The following is a 20,962-nucleotide window of genomic DNA, read 5'->3' on the forward strand; positions in this document are numbered from 1 at the left end:
ACCCTATCAAAACAAAAACAAAACCAAAAAAAATCTCACAAAAACAAATTAATAAATTTTTTTTTGAAAGTCATTTATGGTCAGGCATGGTGCATGCCTTTATTCCCAGTACTCAGGAAGCAAATATATATCCAGAAATATTGAAGCCCTTTGATGCCACTCATCCTTTTAAGAGTACAAAGTGTCATAAACACAAAACTTTAAGAACTACACACAGAATATCTGCGTTCCTAGTCCAGGAGTCCCTGCTCACTGGAACACAGAATGAGGAAACCTGACTAGAGGGTGTGAACAGCACAGACAACAGGCACATGGCGGCTGCTTTTGCTAATAACCACTGACTTCTCCCTTGGGCCCAAAGACAACTAAAAGGAGGAAAGCCCTGCAATTGGCCTCCATTTTGTGTCTGACTTTTTTATTTTGGGTCTTTTGCTTTACCTCTTCGGGTTGGCATGTTAACCACTCAAAGGGTAATGTATAACCTGTCTCATCCCCGTTCAAGGCTAAAGGCACCTAAGTCATTGTCCTAAACCTACAGTCACTTTGAACTTCAAGAAGAAAACCTCACATGACAGACAACCCCCTCGCCCCAGAACCCTATACACCCTACTCCTGCATGAGGGCAACCATCCATGAAGGGCTGTATCCTGGGATAAAAGTAATCATCTCCTAGAACCAGCTTATGCCCCACCCACCCAGCAATCAGGACTTCTTCTGGACACCCTGAAGAACCATAACTGAGACAGTGACCAACCAGACCACACCTTAACCAGAACTGCCTAACCATGCATATACCTTTAGCTCCCTGCCCCAATTTGTCCTGTATTTAAATGTAAAACTTATGTCAAATGCCCTAAAGACAGATTTGAGGTCACTGACCTCTTTCATTGTTCCTTTTCCTAATGTGGCCACACTGAATGAATCTCTCTCTGCTTTTCACCATTGCTGTCTCTTTGCCTGCATATTGGAAAAGGTGGCCGAGACTAGCTGATTGGTGCTGTCAGAGGAGCCTGCACTTTTACACTAAAACTGTAGTTACGAGACTAGCACTAAGTGCCTGGTCTGTACCCACAGAACCTGAGCTAGAGATGCATACTGACACACTTCATCCTCAACAGCACCCCATAAGTAGGTGCTGGCCACACAGAGGCACAGAGACAAAGTGTCACAAGGGTTAGAGCCAGACTCGGACTCCAGCTCCAGCTGTGAGTCTACAGTCGTTGCTCTTGCCTGTAGCAGAGTCCTACTCACATGAATGACCACTGAGGTGATTCAGTCATCAACTGCTAGGATTGTCAAACACCAAGATGAATGGTCTGAAGGTTTAGAGGTGGACTCTCCCAGCTGGAGGACCCCATCTCCCACCCCCATGCTGTCAATGAGGTTCAATCACAATTTCAGGAGCTAATCCTGGGAGCCACACCTTGTCTACCCTCCATGTTGCGTGAACCCATTTGTACTTGAGGACAGAAGCTGGTGTGAGCATCTTAGGGATACATACCATTAGTTGTGACTGGGTATCAAAATCAAAACAGGGTCACAGTGAACCCAACAATGGTATAAGTAGGATTTTACAGCAAGCCACAAATGAAAAGAAACAGACAGACAAGGTCACAGTGAATGACAGCCCTCAGGAAGCACAGCCCACACCTAAGGACCTGCTGAGGACCTAGTAGGAAGGGCCTTGCTGCTGTACAGCCAAGTGCTTAGATAAGAAACTCCATTCTGTCTGCATCAAGTCAGGGAAGTAGTGGAGAGGGTGGGGTTCCAAGATGGTTGGAACATGCTCTGATCAAAGAGAGAGAAGCCAGTGCCCTAAGTAGACTAAAGTTTACAGCTTCAGCTGCAGTGGTGAACTTGGTGAAATCGGCAGGGGCATTTGGAGCCTAGGAAACACACCATCTCTGTTGCATACCTGGAATCTTCCTGTATGAGTTCAGCTTACTGAGATGAGACTTTCAAACCAGAAAGTGTTCAGGGCCTGGCAGGGCAGGGTGAAGGTCCTGAAGAAGCAGGCACACAAGCAGCATGGAGCCAGGGCTGCAGGCCCTCAGCCACAGCTGACCACTATGGCAGTGAAAGAACAGCAGTGACCCCTGCGGAGCTTCATCATGCTTCCACCCCATTATCCAGGAGTTTAAGGGTGTTATTTATATTAATAATTAGCAAGTCTATTTACAACAGCAATCCTGAACAAGTAAGACCTGGAAAACAGATATCCTTCAGAGACAGTCCCCAGTCCAGGGAATGTCATGTGGCGCAGAGACAGAAGTTCATAGTGGACACCCAGGATGCTCTGGGGCCATGCTAACCTGGGGATCCTGCTACCAGCTGTAGAAGTGACTGCCTGGGAGCTTTCCTCATGCTTCAAAGCATGAAATCAGAATAGAAACACAAAGTTGCTTCTTCAAAGGTACCACTTGAGCCCTAAATGAGTCCCCTTGCGGTCTACCACAGTGGTTTCTAAAGTGGCATCAAATATTTTACCAACGTTTATCAAAACATTATTAAGCACATTATGATGTCTAAGCTTAACATATAGGAGTTTTGATAGGCATGAAACCTTCAAGATATCAGTCTTCATCAACTAAGTGAGAGCCATCCTGGGCCTTAACAAACTTTTGAATTTTGTGTTTTTGTTGCCACAAAAATCTCAAGCATTAATGTGCACATTTTAGGTTACCTAGCTGACTCCTTGTAACCAGGATCAGTTTCATGCTGATTTTTGCTGTGAGTTTAACTATCTCTTTGAGCTACATACTCAGTTAAAAAAAAAAAAAAAATGATGCATTCCAAACACAGAGCAAAAATGATGTGAAGGCATGCCATGGTTCTACTGTGGGCTTAAACAGGTACGAGAACTTTCTCACACCAGGACACACATGAGTGAGGGCACACCAGCCTCCACAGTAGCAGCACACGCCAGTCATGCTGGACTTGGCTGTTTGTTTTTGGTGAAAAACCATCTTTTATAAAATTATGTTAAGGCACGTGGTTTGTATTTTTTATTTTCTATTTTTAAATATAATTTCTAAATTTTTTTTACTTTATGCTGTGTAAGATATGTAAGGAGAGGGGATGTATATTAAATTTATAAATATTTAGATGTTATAATAAAATAAATCAACTCTGGAAACCTCTTAGAAGTATTTTTACTACTCATGTTTGAGAATATGTAACAGTCTAGACATAGGAGAAAAATTATATATCACCATATATATCCATACAGGAATATGTATGTACACAGAGAAAACCAAAGTGCTTTCAAAGACTAACAGCTGAGAATTCAGCAATGCCTCCCTGGCGCCATCTGGCGGACACATTTGAACAAATCCCCACTGGCTTGTTAAGGCCCTTGCCAAGGAAAGGAGCTATCTCTGGGGCCCTCAGAACTAGAGAGCTGGATAAATATTTAATTGGTTGTCTACACTCCACGTGGAGCCTCAAACACTCCACACTGCCCGAGAGGACCATTTCACACCCTCTGTGTTCTCAAGCCTGCAGTCCTCCTCCCCTCTCTCCTTCCTGGCTGATAATCTCGGCTTCTCACTTGCTTGAAAAGAAGCCTAATATTGAGCAATCAGGCCTCTCTGCTCACCCCACCTACCTTCTCCCTACGCCTTCATTTCCACCCCTGTCCTTTTAGCTAGATGGACACCATCAGTAGACAATCAGCTGTGACATCATCCTTCTTTTAAGAGAAAGGCATCTATATCAACCCCGAATCCTCCATGTCTCTGCTCTCCTTCCAAAAAAGACCCACGATGTGTACAATGGTCAGACAGTGGCTAATTCCTCACCCTGTCTCTCTAGTCCACACAAACTTCCAGGCTGTCTAAAAGTTAACCACCACCGGGCCTCCACCAACCACCAAGTCCCTCCACTTCCCTGCAACCTCACATCTTCCTTCTCAGACACTTCACTAGTGTCATTTCCCCTTTTTCTGCCCTCGTACTCACCTGTCCCCACCTGTCACGCTCCTCTCTGCCCTGGCCACCCTCTCTAAGACAACCAGGTCTCTAATGCAGATTGGTTTCTACTGAGCTCCAGAGTCATGGGCCTACCTGTTGTACAGCAATACCTAAACATTACATCCTCGAGGGAAGCTTATTAAATTCTAAAAAGAGACTCCTTAAGAATCAGGAGACAACTCAGAAGTCTTAGGAAATCACTGAAACTTCCCAGATGCACAAGGTCCCTGACTGACACCCAAGCTTATATGAGCAGGAAGGGCTGCTGAGGAGAGGAGACCCTAAACCTATCAAGTTGCCCAAAAGCCATGCATAGCTCCAGGGTTCCACCTTTCATTAGCTGTTACCCATGCTGGGGAGGGCTTCCAGTGACAGCTTCATTTGAGTCAAACAAAAGCAACCCTAATTAAACACATTGGTTCCCTCCCCAAGTTGGACTTTGGTATAATCATTACTTTAGTCTGTCATTGATTCATTATCTGGGGTGAACAGACATTTGTGTTATGTCTCACCAGGAGGTGTCATACAAAAGAAATGATACTTGAACAGGGATGAACAGCCCAAAGATGAGTTGGGGAGGAGTGGTTGCATGACCCTCACAACTGGTGCTGAGAAATGCAACTGATCTATGAGAGGGTGGAACATCTGTTGGGGAAATTCCACATTTTCTATGTTCTGGAAAGGAATATAGAAAAGAAGGAGGATGAGATAGAGGGGTCGGGACCTAAAGGCAAAGAGAACACTGGTCAGGTGTATGCTATAGAACCAGTATTGGGATTCAAAAGATGGAACTCATGGGAAGAGCCAGTTAATGAGGAAGAAGAGATCAAGGTAAAGGTGGTAAGAGATGACCCTCGGGTCTGAACTGTTATACAGAGAAAGGGAAAGTTCAATATGCTGATAAACCTTAAAAATGGCCTGATGTAAGATCACAGTCATCAGGAAGTGTTCTGTCCCTTAACTGCTTGAACTGGGAAAGACTTAAGCAATGAAAGAGCTGGGCTTTTATGTAGAGCCTGATAGAATATTAAGAAAAAACAGGTTTTAATCCTTGTTTTCTTCCTCTGTCTCTGTCAGCAAATTTCAGCTGACAAGTTTGTGGTTTGAATGCTAACACAGCTAGTTAGAACCACTGGCCTTGTGTCCTGATGAAACTTCCTCAGTTCTGTTTGTCTCAGATTTTCAAATAGAGGATTTTTTTCAAACATTTGTTTTCTTTCTAAATTTATAATAATTTGCCTAATTTTGAGATTGTACTGATAATCAATATGTAAGTTTCCTTCTCACTGTATCCCAGTGCCCAAGGTATAAAAGATGTGTGCTACTTCCCTTTGGGGATCCAGATTTTGACTTGAGCCTACTGGACCAGGCTTCAGTCTGAACAAAAGACCTGCTTCCAGTATATGCCCAGTAGCCTGCCTGATCTTTGCAGAAACAGCTTGTGAAGCTGTGGGACATTTGGGCAGATAGGATTGATCTGAAAGCTGTGAAAGTGAAGAAGTGAGTAGTTAAGCACTCATCACATCTTAAGACAAAGGCTACATAATCTGAGCTATCAACATGAGGGAAAACAGTGCCCGATGACTGGCTCATAAGAGCCATTAGGGGTATGTGGTTATTGACAGCTGAGGTCCACATGAATATCTCAGACTGGAAGATGATAGAAAAAGGACAGGTGTTACTGGGAGAATTAGGCACAAGAGACAGTGTCTGATACCCAGGTCACTGGGTGTGATGGAGCTGTTTACAAGAGAGTTTACAAAGAGATTGATTCAACAAGGACTTCAGGAATGGTATGGGGCTTTAGTGGCTCTGTGGAGTCCCATGATGGAGCATGATCTTTATGACGTAAGAGAAGCTCTGGCAAATCAGAATAGCATAGACCAACATGGAAACTGGGTTCATAAAATACAAAAGAAACCAAGAGAGGATGAAAAAATGGGCAGAACAGACAAAGAGGTCTATTTGGGCTACTCGAAAGCAAATGTGGTAGAGTTCCTAGGGAAAAAACTAAATGGATCCACTGACCCTGCTTGCCCCTCCTTTAATGAAGGAGCACAACTATCAACAAGCCCAATTGTGATGATGTTTACCAAGCAGGCACAGCTGAAGTTGTGATGATGGTAGTTATTTCATGCAGAAGAGACTGCTGTTCACCATCATCTTATTAAAAGAACATGGACTATAAAAGGATTTGGCAGAGCCTCACTGGAGTATCCAGCTTCCTGTATGTAATTTGGCCCTAATCACACACGGTCTCCTGGATTTGGGGAGGCCTAAAGTATATAATCTGGGGAAGGCTATGAAAAGAAGGCTTGACCCATGCTGGGTAAAGGCTTTCCAGTGTACATACACCCAGGTCATTCATACACGTCAGCCACCCCTCACTCATCTCTGTAAGTAAGCTCAGTAAATTCATTGGTTCCCCCAAGAAAACTTTAATCGAACATCGATTTGACATTAGAACCTTACAAGGGGATAAGCATTGCTTAGTATCCCCAGGAAAAATTTATTTAATGTTATTATGTCTTATAATTATTAAAAAAGAAAATGAGAACGTAAAAGATGTTAAAAGGATATGGGAATGGAGATATTTTTCCAAACTAGACAGAAAAAATGAGAAAGCCTAAGCAAGAGATAAAGGTCTGTGTAGCTTTGCTATGATATATAAAAGGCAAGACAAAAATAATACACACATAATTTTAAAATTTCTAAGGTCATAGTTTAGTCAACTAGTTTAAGGAACAAAATATATGTCTGATCAAGGTTTCTCTGAGAATGTTTGGTTTTTGCCCAAGCTTTAGCTACATAGCACATGGTAATTAGAAGTACCAGACTGGTGGAACTAACCTTCTTGGATGTTAATACTTGGATGCCATACTTTGAGGCCTATACTAATCTGGTCAGAGGAACTTAAAGGATAGTTTTTGCCCCTTGTCCTCCAAGGTCGACTAAGTTCCAGGGGACTATGGAGCATCTCTCAAAATGTCCTGTAACTGTGGTGAATCACCTGTCCTCCTGTTATGGAGGCCATGGAGACCCCACCAGATGGACCACTGTCTACTCTACAAAAGATGAGGGTCAACACAGAGGAAGAATTTCCTCCATGCTTCTAAGTGAAGCCATCCACAGTTGAGCAGTACCTTTGACTCATCATCACATAGATGGAACTGGTAAAAGAAAGGAGCCAGGGGGTTCTTCCCAAGCCCATGTGACCCCTGAGGAACCGATCCTCCAACAACCTGAAGAGTGAAAATAAATTGGTTTATTTGAGCCAACTGTATGGTCTTAAACAGCCAAAAGGAAAGTATAACAAAAGATTAAAGTGATCAGTATATTTCTTTTTTTAAAAATATTTTATTTATTATTTTTATTTTATGTGTATGGCCAGGGGGTTCTTCCCAAGCCCATGTGACCCCTGAGGAACCGATCCTCCAACAACCTGAAGAGTGAAAATAAATTGGTTTATTTGAGCCAACTGTATGGTCTTAAACAGCCAAAAGGAAAGTATAACAAAAGATTAAAGTGATCAGTATATTTCTTTTTTTAAAAATATTTTATTTATTATTTTTATTTTATGTGTATGAGTGTATTGCCTGAATGGCATATAAAAACACCTGTGTCCTGTCATCAGTGTATTTCTTTGAGTTCAAAGGTTTACACTTCCTAGACATTAGGCTTAAGTTCATATAAAATGTTATTTAGACAATTATTTCTCATTGATGATTTTGTTTCTAAGTAGAAAGTGCTGCTCAGATGCAAGACTTCAAATCTTGATCTGCAATACTGTAGTGCCCACCTGTAGCTAACGGAGACAACTGCCCTAAAATGATGGCTAAATTTGTTTTCTCCCCCTATCTAGAAGCCTTTGAGAGGGAACTGACACTGATTCTAGCCACTCCAACAGCTATCAAAATGCCTAAAAACAAATCCTGAGTCCATCACTCTTGAGTCCAGCGTTGGCAGACAAAACATTAATGGGGAGGAACCCAATAGAGGGATGCTTTTGGAAGCGCTCATCAAGAAATTCCAATGGATTCTGACATGAACATTGAAATTTGCCCTGTTCTGACTTTTTTCTGGTTCCCTGTCTAGAACTTGTAATGCTAACTACTCTCGCCTTTACTTCTTCATATCCCCTATTTACCAGTCAAGAACTTTTACAGATAAGAGTTATGCAATTTGGGAGTCTTTTAGATAGACCCACTGTGGTGGTTTGAATGAAAATGTCCCCCATAGGCTCCGAGTATTTGGACATTTTGTCCCCAGATGATGCCGCTGTTTTGGGACGTTTTAGAATGTGTGGCTATCCTGGAGGAAGCACGTCACTGGGGGTGGACTTAGAGAGTTCTTAACCCTTGCCAGATCTCCAGTTGCTCTCTTGCTTCCTGTGCCTGCCTGAAGATGTGAGAGCTTAGCTTCTGCTGCTCCTGCTCCTGCCACCTCCAGCCACCTTCAGCTACCATGCCTCCCTGCCATGATGGACTGTAATTCCCCTGGAACCAAAAGTGCAAATAAGCTCTTCTTTCTATAAATTTCTGGGGTCAGTGTTTCTATCACAGCAACAGAAAAATGACTAATAACAGTAATTGGTACCAGAGAGTGGGCTGTTGACTATGAAGAACCTGACCATATGGGGTTTTGGAGAAATGTGGAAGACTTTGGAAGCTTGGGCTAGAAAAGTGGTTGATTGCTGTAAGCAGAGCTTAACAGGCCAGTCTAGTAAATACCTGGAAGAAAGCAGTACTGAGAACAATGTAGTTCCAGAGGGAAATAAGGACTTAAGCAGCACTTGGGATATTTTGGCAAAGAGTCTGGCTTGAGTCTGCCCTTGACCTAAAAGCTTGCCTGAGGCTAAGTTGAAAAGCAATGGACTAATTTCTCTGACAGAATAAATTTCAAGACAGCCTAATGTAGAAACGGTGGTGTGGCTATTAATGGTGAATATTATACAGACTTACAGAGAAAAAGAGCAAATGGGGAAGAAAGAAATACAGACTATACAGGATGGACTGAAAAACAGCACTAGGAAGATTAATGTTGGAGCCCAGGCATGTGCTGGAGAGGATCCGTTTGATAAGGAGATTAAAGTGATTAAGGAGATTAAAGCAATTAAGGAGGGGCCTAGAGATTCAAACTTAAACAATGGAGAGAGTGCCTCCAGGGCAAGACCACACCCAGTTAAGCCTCCAACTTGTGAAAGGAAAATGCTGCAGGAGTCACTGAAGAGAAAAGCTTCTAAAATGGATAAAGCAGGCTGGAGTCCATCCCAAACTTACAGTCAAACTTGGCAGTGTCGTTCACCCAGTGCTGGCTTTAGAGGCATGAAAGATGGAAGAGTGAAGGGGTCATCAGTTCTTCTTCCATGGTTTCAGAGAGCCACTGAGGCCAGGCAGCATGCAGCAGGGGTGCCCTGCATAGAGAAGGCCCTGGTAGGCCATTGCGTGAAGCTGTGAAGGTGAAGCCTGGTTGGCAACGGAGACCCCCAAAAAGTTCGTGATGCCAGAGCTGTGAGGCATCTGCCAAGAAGACCTGCATACAGGAATTGGTACCAGCAGAAGAGAGAGATGTGTGTTGCATGCAGCAAAGCTAGAGAGGTGGAGCCATCTAAGCCCTTTGGAAGTAAAGTCCCAGGAGTTGGACATGGAGCTCCTGGATTTGGTGTTTGCCCTGCTGGTTTTCGGTCTTGTTTCGGTCCAGTATTTCCTTACTACGTTTCCATCCCTCCCTTTTGGAATTATAATGTTTATTCGGTTCCACTGTATGTTGGGACTATGTGATTTGTCTTTTGATTTTATAGAGGCTTACAGTTAACATATTTACCTGAGTCTCAGAAGAGACTTTGGACTGTGGACTTTTAAATAGTATTGAGACTGACAATGGCTATGGGGACTTTTAAAGTTGGACTAAATGCATTTTGCATTTTATATGGTCATGAGCCTATGGGGGCCAGGGGGTGGAATGTGATGGTTTGAATGAAAATGCCCCCCATAGGTTCGAAGTATTTGGACATTTTGTCCCCAGATGATGGCACTGTATTGGGAGGTTTTAGAAGGTGTGGCTATCCTGGAGGAAGCACATCACTGGGGGTGGGCTTAGAGAATTCTTAAGCCTTGCTGGATCTCCAGTTGTTTTTGTTGCTTCCTGTGCCTGCATGACGATGTGAGAGCTTAGCTTCTGCCGCTCCTGCTCCAGCCACCTCCAGCCACCATGCCTCCTTGCCCTGGAATCATAAGCTCAAATAAACTCTTCCTTCTATAAATTGCTTGGGTCACTATTTCTATCACAGCAACAGAAAAGTGACTAATACACCCAACTGAAGGGATACCCCAATTGCCTTACCCTGCATCCCTGTTCAGCATGAAAGAAGCCAGAGGGGACTGTGTTCCAATTCCCTATTGGCAATTTGGGTAATCTCTTCAGAGGATGGTGTGATAAGAATAGGATGTAGGAACTGGCTAGGCAGTAAAGGTAAAAAGACCCCAAAGGAAAGTAGCCAGTTTCTTGGCTAAAAGTCAAAATGTCCTTGGGACTGTTAGCAGCAACATACTTTGTTCCAAAGGCTAAAAATGTCAAAAGTATTTGGGAGCTCTTATCTAATCCCTAAAAAATTTTAGGGTTACTTCTTCAGAGGGAGGAATGTTAGAGTTGCAAAAAGCCCCGTTTAAAAAAAAAGAAAGGAAGAAAGGAAGAGAGGGAGGAAGAGTACATGAAGTTGTCAGAAAAAAGTGATGGGGAGATATGGGAGGTGTTGGAGGGGAGGGAGTGGGCGTGGATTTGATCAAAACACCTTATATGCATGTATGAAATTCTCAATAAAGTTTTTTTAAAAGTTAAAAAAAAAAACTAAATGGAAGCCAAATACTATAGTAGTAAGCTTTTGGAGGCTTTAAATCCTGAGCAGTAGTTTACAAAAGACATAAATGATAAAATAATAGAAATGAAAACGATTAAGCTTGATGTAGGGATAAGCAGTATCCCCCAGAGCACTAAGGTGATAGTTTACCCCACCCAGGCTGATGAAAAGTCCTCAGTGCAGCCAGCCTAAACCAAGTACTTGGCTCCAGCAACAGGTAGGACAGTCCAGAGTGTGGCCCTTGGACCGAAACTAAACCAAGCCGCAGAAGCTGGCCCTACTTACATGATCAGAGGTAAAGAGATGCACATTTGCCCTGTGGTCAATAACAGTACGTAGGATGAGAAGGCCAGATGGATCCAGGAAAATGTCTATATTATAGAGGGCCAAGAGGGGTGTTGTCTCCCATCTAAGCTGTTGTACCTGACACTGCTCTTTTAGTGAAAGAGCTTATAAAAGTAGTGCGATCTCATACTGTATTGGGCCCTGTTAAAGGTTCTTCTCTAGAGTCCTCTTAACCATTTAAGACCAATTGGCACTTATTTGAAATAGATGGTGGGCCTTCAGAGATCCTGCCCAACTTTTACTCTCTGTAAAAAGCTTTTATTACATAATGCCAACTCAAGTGCCTTAAAGATTTGTAAATGCATATGGAAGAACAATAAAGACAGCAGTCAAATTTAAATAAAGGCACCTCAATGAACTGGAAGCTCCGTCCAGCTGCTGGCTTTTGTAATGCTAGAAAGTGCTGTGCAGGCTGCTGAGGGAGAATTACCGACAACTATCCTTCTGGACCCTGCATGCTACACATCAAAATGCCACACAAGCTGTTACTTGCAGGTGTAATAGTGGCTTGGACTATTCAGGTATAACCAGCTTTCTGGGTTTAAAGCCCACTCCACAGGAGGGTGTTCATATTTGGTACTATAAACCAGGAGAAAAAAAATCTATGGCTTGGGAGGAGAAACAACTGCTATGGTTTTGCAAAATGGATATAATGTGCCATCTAAATATTTGTGTTTATGCTCTGTAGCTCACTACTGTTGTAAGGCACAACTGGTGATGGTAGGAAACTTCCTTTTGAAAATGATGGTGCACCACAGAAACTCATAAGCTGTGGTGAAGCTCCTGAGAACAATTGACCTTTGCTGTGTCATAGTAGCTCAATGATTAGTCTTCATTGCCCATCTATATCACCCCATCACACCCTGTCACACCTCATCACACCCATCTGAGGTTTAGGGAACATCACAGAAGACAGAAAAGAATGTAAGAGCCAGAAGGGGTAGAATGTTACATAGCAATTTCCTCTGCATTTAAACGTCCATCCTGGAAGGAAACTAGTTATGAGTCAGGAAGTAAGCAGCTCACAAATCTCAGGAAGTCCTTGAAACTTACAAGATGCACAAAGTCCCTCCCCCCACCAAGGTCATAGAAGCCATACAGACTGCTGAGGAGGAGACTCATCACCTGTTGAGATGCTTACAAGTCATGCTGAGACTCCAGGATCCCAACTTTCATGAGTCATCACTCATGTTGGGGTGGGCTTTTCAGTGATACAGTTGCCTTTGAGTTGTTCATGTGCTTGTAAGCAATCCCTCACTCATATACCTGTAAGTAATCCCAATAAACTCATTGGTTCACCAGGTTGAACTTTAGTGTAATCATTACTTTGATCTGTCATCAGTTCCTTATCTAGGGTAAACAGGCAATTGTGTCCAGTCTTCACAGGAAGTGTCACACAACACCTCCTGCCTATTCAACACACCCACTTGGATAAGGAGCTTGGCTGTGTCAGAGGCATCTCATAAAAATACCTGATGAAAACCAAACTTTTTCCACAAAACCTGCTCATTACCTAAATTTCCCTGTCATAGTTAAAAAGATACCAATACTGGTTGGGTATTGTGGCTCACATCTATAAGCCCAATACTCATGAGGTAGAGGTAGGTAGAACACCATGGACTTGAGGCCAGCCTGCCACAGTGTGAGTTCCATGACAGACTAGGTTAGAGTGAGACTCTTTACCCTAATCAGTAGGCTCTGACAGTTGGATCCAGCTCTTAGACACCCGCCATCTCTCACCACTGCTTGCCCTCTGCTGCCAATACCTGACTCAGTGTCCTGCAGAGGGGACACCTACAGCAATCCTTGGTGAGCCCCTTTCTCTTATTCTTACCATCCCCACCATTTCTCCAGAGTCCAGCCCAAAATGGCCTTGTCCAATCATGAACCAGGGTCCTCCCCATGCCCACAGCCCCCCCCCCATTCCTCCCCACTAAGATCACAGTGCCTTTCCCTCCATTTGAGGTTTCACTTATTTGGGCCCAATTCCTTCACTCTCCAGGCCCACTGTGTATCGGTCTTGCCCACCCTCCCGTCACTCCCAGGCCATACTCAACCACTCCTACCTGGCAATGCGTGTGCCACTCTCCTGCAGGTCGTTGCATGGCTGGCATGTTCCATTACACAGTTCTCAACTCAATTATCAACCCCTCTTCTAAGTAGTGTTCCCATCTCTAGTTCTTCACAGTGTTGTCATTTTCTTCAGATCACTTACTACTGTTTGAAGTCACTTCATTCTCTGTCTTTCAATGAACATACCATTTCAAGGACAGGGCCTTCTCTGTCTCTTACTGTTAAACCAAGTGCATCAAATGCATGATTCCATTTGGATGATGGAAAAACTGAGGCTGGCAGAAATCAAATACCTTGCCCGACGTTACAGAAGAAATGGCATCAAGGCCAGAGATGGAAACTCCCAAGGGTCTCTGGCATGCTGCACCAGACTGCCTGCCCCCTGAACAGCTCTGGGGATGAGAAAGCTTGTCCTGCCTCGCCCTGGAGCAACCCCTGTGGATTTGAACCTGATGAGATCAAAGCTGGCAGTATGATCATGGGTTCTTTTACTTTCAATGTTGGCCTCCTCAATGGCTCTGAAATTTATTGTGAGTATAGATAGTCCTGGTCTGTGGAATGCAGGAGACCCTACAGGTGTCTAGATGCCACCCAAGTAAGAGCAAGTTACTCTGGCTGCAAAAGGGAGCTGGGGGAGCCAGTGGGAGAGGCATTTCTGCCAGATAGGCACTTTAGAATGAGGGTCCCAAAGTTCAACAAAACAATCTCATGGAGTTTTGTTTTCTTCATGTAAACACTGAATTGTAGACTTCTAATTCATTTTAAAAATGACAACATTTCAGGGCTAGAGAGATAGCTCAGTGTTTAAGAGTGCATGCAGACATACCACTCATACACAAAAAATAAAACTAAATACATCTTTTTAGAAAATGATTCAACATTTCCTCATTTCCAATTGTAATTCCTGTTCTACTGGTTAACTACCCTTTCTCTAATCTCCACTGATGAATACCCAGGCCTTTCTTACACAGTCAGTGTTCTCCTTATAACTTTCAAATAAATAAAAGATATTACCTTCAAAAGCTCTTATAACCGTGCAAAACACCAAATCAGATGCTTAGTCAGTCATGGGCTGTCCCTACTCAATGGTTATAATGTACTATGGAGAGACAAAGAACTATTTCATAACAACTGAATAAAGTGAAGGATATGAAATTGTGATATAATAAAAATATTTCATCTAGGACCCTGGTTCCTAAACTCTTAAAGCCCTCAGAATCTCTCCAAGGATGAGTGATATTTATAGGTTAATGAGATGGCTGGTGGCTGGTGGTACCTGGATGACCTCAGGATGGGACTGTTGCTAGACGACTCACCATGTGAAGAGGAAGCTATGGCCCCCACTGTCACCTCCCAAACTCAACCTCATATAAGAGGAACTGAAGGCTTAATTATTTACCAAATGGCTAATAATTTCATTAAGCATGAAGGCTTAATGAAAGGCTTGCATGTGGGGGCAGCCGGGTCGCTGGATGCATGCTGAATACATCACCTGGCAGGGGCTGCACCTGCAGAAGGAACAGAGCCTCCACATCTACACTCATGTTGCCCAATGCATTTCTCCTACCTACTCTTCATCTATATCCTTTGGGTTTTTTTTTTTTTTTTTACTAATCAGATAAATATGAGTGAAATGATTCCATCAATTCTGTGGGCTACTCTGCTAAGTTAGTTGAGTCTGAGGAGGGGCTGTGGGAGCCCTGATTTATAGGTGGTTGGCCAGAAGCACAGGTCACAGTGACCCAGTTGGCATCTGAATAAGAGGAGGGTATCCTGAAGGGCAGAGACCTTAGTGTGTGGGGTTTGATGCTACCACCTCCAGGCGGATAGTGTCAGAATAAAACTGGAGGACACCTGCTGGTGTTGGCTGGTGTGAGAAGAGCTGAGTGCTTGCAAGAGTCAGAAAAGCACTTTGGTGTTTACCATTTCCACTAAGGAGAACACGTTAAGCTTTATCAACCAATGAGACTATAGGCCACATTCTGCTGCTCATCTATACCAGCAATGCCATTTGTATTAAGCACTTGTTATATGCCACACAGCTTAGAAACAGAACTTATTTAAGCCTCCTACCAGTGCCAGTGAACAGGTAATAGATCTCCCCATTCCACAGAAGAGGAGGTTAAGTAGTGAAGAAAGTAGAATTGCTGATGCCCCCAAATCCCACATCCCTGTCCAACACCAGTCCCCTCAGCCACACATCCTAATGCGTGTTTATGTTGTGACATTGTGAGAAAAGCATTTGCTATAGGATCTGGATGGATAAAGTATATTAAAGAGGCTTCAGTTTTAGGTCAAATAATCAAAAACCACTTGTAACTTGTTGAGTAGGGAGAGAAAGGAATTGTCATAGTTCAGTTTCTCTGGAGGTCTTGAAAGTCTCACCAGAAGTTCTGATTTTTTTTTTTTTTGAGACAGGCTCTCTGTAGCCCAGGCTAGCCTTGTACTGAACTCAGTATGTAGCTGATGATGTAAGGACAACCTTGAACTTCTGATCCTCCAGTCTCTACCTCCCAATGCTGGGATTACAAGTGTGTGGCAGCACATCTGTCTGAGATGTTCTGAGTTTTCAATCTTTGGTATAAGACAAGGCCACACTGGTGGCAAATGATCAAATACTGGTTGTATGTACTTTATACAAACGTTGAGTTTAGAACCCAGTGTGGTAGCTCACATCTGTGATCCCAACACTCAGGAAGGAGGACTACTGTGAGTTCAAGGAAAGCCTAGACTACACAGTGAGTTCCAGGCCAACCAGGACTACAGTGAGTTTGGTAGACCTTTACTGGATCCCAAGAGGAGGGTGCTTGTTCATTACACAGTCTGTGGAATTCTGGACCAGTATATTTACTAGGGATTTGTTGGGAGCCACAAATTCAGAGTTCAATAAGCTTTCATCAAATGAGTAACCTGTAGATTGCATGTGGCCCAGAGCTGCTGCTGCTGCATAGCAGGCGTTCAGCAAATGCAGAATGCTAAGTATCCAACCTAACACACATTCTCTGTCCCCATAAAAACACTATTCCTGTTATGGTTTGAATTTGATATAGTGCCCTCAAGCTTATGTTTTAAACACTTGTACGCAGTTGGTAGTGATATTTGTGGAGACTGTGTAAGCTTTAAAAGATGGGGTCTGTACAGGTACACCTGGCCCCTGTTCCCATTGTCTTCTCTGGTTTCTGGCCCAACATGATATGAAGAACCTCCACCACTAACTCCTGCCACCATGAACTGAGCTACTCTGCCATACCTTTCCCTTCATGACGGAAACTTCTGAAGCCATAAACCAAAGTTAATCTTCTTTCCATTAAGTACTTTCTGCAGGTATAATGGTCACAGCAACACTAAACCTGACCAATACAATTCCCATTTGGGACACTGATGCACCCAGTTAAAGGATTGCCTTCTCCAGCCTAGGTTATGGCTACCTGTCTCCAGTGTGGCCACGTGCCTCTAATCCTTCCTGGATACAGATACCAACTTTGGTGGATCATGTGAGGAGGTGACTTAAAGGAGGCTGATTGCATCCAGGAATGCTGCTGTGCCTCTCCCCTGCTTCCTCCTGGGATACTAACACTTGGAAAGAGTGTTTCATGAGGCTGAAAGTCTAGTAGAAGTCTTGCTGGTGACCATGAAGTGACCTTGAGGAGGGAGGGCACACACACAGTGAACTGTGAGTCTAAGTCAAGATATCAGGTTTCTGTGGTCTCTTACCAACTATTCACAGCCCTCACATTTCCTTTACGTGAGAAAGACACTGCTGTTGCACAAGAGCCACGGTTACTACAGGAATGTAGGATCAAATTTTGGTGGACATCAAAAACACTGGCCATTCTTGGCAAAAGCACTGAGACCAGGTAGGCCCTGTCGCACACTAAGTATTCTGGTACCTAGGTGGCATTTTTATTATTGTTTTTGTGTGTTGTTGTTGCTAGGGATTGAACCCAGGTCCTGGGCATGCTAAGCACATACTCCACCCTACGCTCCACCTCCAGTCCCACCAAAATCCAAGACTCCTCTATTCTAAGCTACCCAACACCACCTTGCCTCCCTTTCAGGTTTCAGCCTCAGTAACTGACAACATTCAATCAAAAACAATTCTGTAACATCAATTTCATTTTATTTCAGATTAGAAGCAGAGGCTGGAGATGAATAGTTGGCTCACTGGCAACCCCATTTAAGATATAGTAGATACCAGAGAGCATGTTGCCCAGGCAGGCTGCCGTGGCCTGCCTCCTGTTCCTACTCACCTGACCAAACCCTGACCTGCTCCTTGGTGGAGTAAAGCCAGTGAAGTGTCCTCCTTGAGGTTTTCAGCTGAGCATTGGCACTGCTGTCATTGCACCCCAAGTAAGGGCTCTGCCCACCCCCACTCATCTTCATATCCTGATACAGAAAGGACTGGATGAGGAATCAGGGTTCATTTGAGTTGCCTTTCATCATCAAAGCTTGTAAGCTAGCTTCCCTAGTCGGGAGTTCAGAGCCCAGGAATATTTGTGATCATCTCCTCCCATCCAGACACTCAAAGTCTGAGTTTTTCTGAACAAAGTTTCCTGTCCCTCTGTTGCCCACCTGCCAGTCCAACCAGGAACCTTGTTCTCATTTTTGTCACCAAGAACAGACTTGGCTCTTCCCCCTTTCTCTTTCTAAAGCGCATCACTTCTTTCTTTTTGTTGGCAGAGCAACATTGGGCATGTAGGTTGCAGGAAGTGAAGCTCATAGACTACTAACTCAAAGAAAAGTGGCCTAGTCCCACCTGAATATAATCAGCACGCTTTTTTAGAATTCTACTTGTGGAAGTGCACTGCGAGTATAAACATGACTATACCTGGCATTTTATATTTAGTTCCAAAGACTAAAGCACCCCCTCCCCCACTGTCCACCTTCTGTTTGTGTAAAAACAGCTGACACACAGTTGACATCTTTGGGATGTCAACTACGTTGGAGGCGGGAAGCCCCACTGACCAAAGAAAGTTCTGGTAAGTCACTATATATCACCATACTGAGAGGTAATCTAGGCCAGGCCTGGCTCAGGGTGGCACTGGCCCCTGTGACGTGGCCAGAAGACTCCAAAGCTCTAGACGGAGATGAGGTTAGGCCCAGGTTTCTGCTCACCTGGACCGGCCAGGGCTATCCTGGAGTAGAGCTGAACTTCTATTTTAAGGTCACTATGTGTGCCTGACTGAAGGCTGGGCTGAGGCTCCGCCTCCAAGTAGGCCCTGGGGCTGCTGTAAAGAGAAAACACCCCAGACTGCAGGAACTCACTCTGCTTTTACTTCTGATAGTGAGTAGAGTTTGAAGAGCCACCGCCTCCTCCTCTGACGGCATGGACAGCTGTTGGAGATGATGCTGGGTAATGTCCAGGGCGGATGGGCTTGGCTATATCCAAAATAAAGGAGAGAGAACCACCCTCAGTAAGAACAGAAACAGCAACCTAGGTGCCTACCACCAGACTTTCTGGAAGCTGGAGGTTTAGCCTCTGAGAAGTACAATTAATAAATCCACGACACCCACATAATTTAGGGAACAGAGAGAACTTATATATCAATCGACTTATTTTTCAATGTGAAAAGTTGAAATGAATAAACAAGTGAAAATGAGAAACTTTTGGTTTCTCAGTGAATCCACTGCCCCCGCCCCGCCCCAGATTTCAAAAGAATGTGTGTATCCCCGGAAACTGCTGAGTTTTCTAGAGAGAGTCCATAGTTTTCAGTAGACTCTCAAAGCGTAATAAACCTAGTAAATTTAGTAAAGCACTAATCTAAGGGATTTAAAAAATGATGGAAATGCAAAGCTGCTGATTCACAATAGAGCTGCAAAACCGAATCTGATGGGAAATAACACTATGTGTTACTAGAGATGTTTCAACTTTTTTAAAAAAACACTCTAGAGAATATCCGTAAGGCCCCTTTATTCCTACGGCTTTAACCTGGCACCAATGACTGAGTATCCACACCAGCCATTCCTATGTGAGCAAAATGCCCAACTCCACACAGGTCTTAGTGAATTTCAGGCCACTGATCAACTTGCATCAGCACACTGCTCACTGCTGCCAAGAGACTCTTTCCAAATCACTTCGAAACCAGTGAGGCTTTTCCTGAGGCTGACAGATGGGCTCCCTTATGGTCCTGCCTGGTGCAGAACACAAAGGACCTTAGGGGCCTGCTGAGAAATATTCGTATCTTCCAATATTTCTAAGCATGTACCTCTGTTTACATTCAAAGACCTTTGCCTACAGCACAGCTGGCTTCTCTGGCTCAGCACACAGTTCTGAAAAACACACTCTATGTCGGAATATTTCCGGAAGGACAATAGTGCCTGAGACACATTTTCCCAGGATGAACATGGCATGCTGGGAGGACAGCAGGCTCCATCATAGCCTTTCAGACGTGAGGTCCTAGGGAAGAGTCACTGTAGCTCCTAACCTTTGACACACACATACCGATCTGGGCTGAATGTGCTCTCCTGGCCATGTTCTTGGCTCTAACGGCCTCCTTGATGCGATCCACTTCCTGCTGGTAGCGCTTGCGGTCCCGCATGGCATTCTCCTTGGCCTCTTTCAGTGCACTCTCCAGGGCCTTAACACGCTCTGCAGTGGCCCGTAGTCGCTTCTCCAGCTTGGGGAGTTCACAGCGTAAATCTGCATTGTCCCGGACCAGCTATAGCAGAGAGGCAAAGGAAGCGAGTTACCAGGGAGGCTGTGCTGCTCCCTGGCAAAGCCAGGACAAAGGCACGAAGGAAGAGCAGCTGGAATCAGCCCTGCCCAGCAGCTGAACCATCACCCCTAGTAGACTGGTTTACAGTCCATTTTACCCTGATTCACAGGGACAGGAATGAGAGGGATGGATCAAAGCAAAAGCCATGTCCAGCCACAGGAAACTTTCAATCTGGAGCAGGATTTACTTCCTCCTTCCTTTTTTTCCCTTTTGGTCTTTTTGAGACAGGGACTCCCTGCTGTAGCCACAGCTGGCCTAGAACTCACTATGTAGACCAGACTGGCTTCGATCACACAGAGATCTAGCAGCCTCTGCCTTCGGAGTACTGGGATAAAAGGCATGAGCCACCACACCCACCTCTACTCCCTTTTGTCTTTGAGTACATATTATGGAGGATAGGAGTTAGTGTAGAATTTATTACTCTAGGATATAGATATGAGAGTAATTTATAGTCTGCTCAGAAGTACTCAGTGAAAACACACAGTCCAAAGCTCTCTGCAGACCTCCTTCACTGTGGGACCACCTTCTATACTGGCATTGGGTTGAGAGCTAGCTCTGCAACATATCCAGGGGCTCACAGGACACAGGAGGGTACCACTTTTTTCTTCTAACTCATATCCATAATTAAGAAGTAGCAGGCTGACCCTGGGTGAAAGAGCAATCTCCCATACCAGTCGTGTCGCATCATGCCAGCTGACTTGGCGTAAGTCACTTAACCACTTTCAGTCTTGGGTTTTGCATATACTAAACAAAGATGCTACTGAATAGAGCCAGTGTGATACAAACAGGCACTTAAAAACTGAATCCAGCCGGGCGTGGTGGTGCACGCCTTTAATCCCAGCACTCGGGAGGCAGAGGCAGGTGGATCTCCGTGAGTTCAAGGCCAGCCTGGTCTACATAGTGAGTTCCAGGACAGTCGGGGCTACAGGGAGACCCTGTCTCAAAAAGACCAAAAAAAAAAAAAAAAAAAAAAAAGGGAAAACCAAAAACAAAACAAAGCA

The 20,962-nt window shown here is 44.1% G+C and overlaps 1 protein-coding gene across 1 annotated transcript in view; it reads right to left on the reverse strand.

Annotated features, from left to right (window-relative positions):
* Window positions 1-20,962, reverse strand: part of Kif5c (kinesin family member 5C) — a 187,813-nt gene that overhangs the window by 7,897 nt on the left and 158,954 nt on the right. Inside the window, exons 24-25 of the mRNA XM_008825166.3 lie at window positions 19,688-19,904; window positions 18,511-18,624 (exon numbers count right to left, since the gene is read on the reverse strand). Of these exons, the coding sequence (XP_008823388.1) occupies window positions 18,518-18,624; window positions 19,688-19,904 (324 nt within the window). The 3' untranslated portion in view covers window positions 18,511-18,517. The remainder of the gene's footprint in view (window positions 1-18,510; window positions 18,625-19,687; window positions 19,905-20,962) is intronic.

This window comes from Nannospalax galili, unplaced genomic scaffold (genome assembly GCF_000622305.1).
Source record: "Nannospalax galili isolate Female #2095 unplaced genomic scaffold, S.galili_v1.0 scaffold87, whole genome shotgun sequence".
Classification (NCBI taxonomy): domain Eukaryota; kingdom Metazoa; phylum Chordata; class Mammalia; order Rodentia; family Spalacidae; genus Nannospalax; species Nannospalax galili.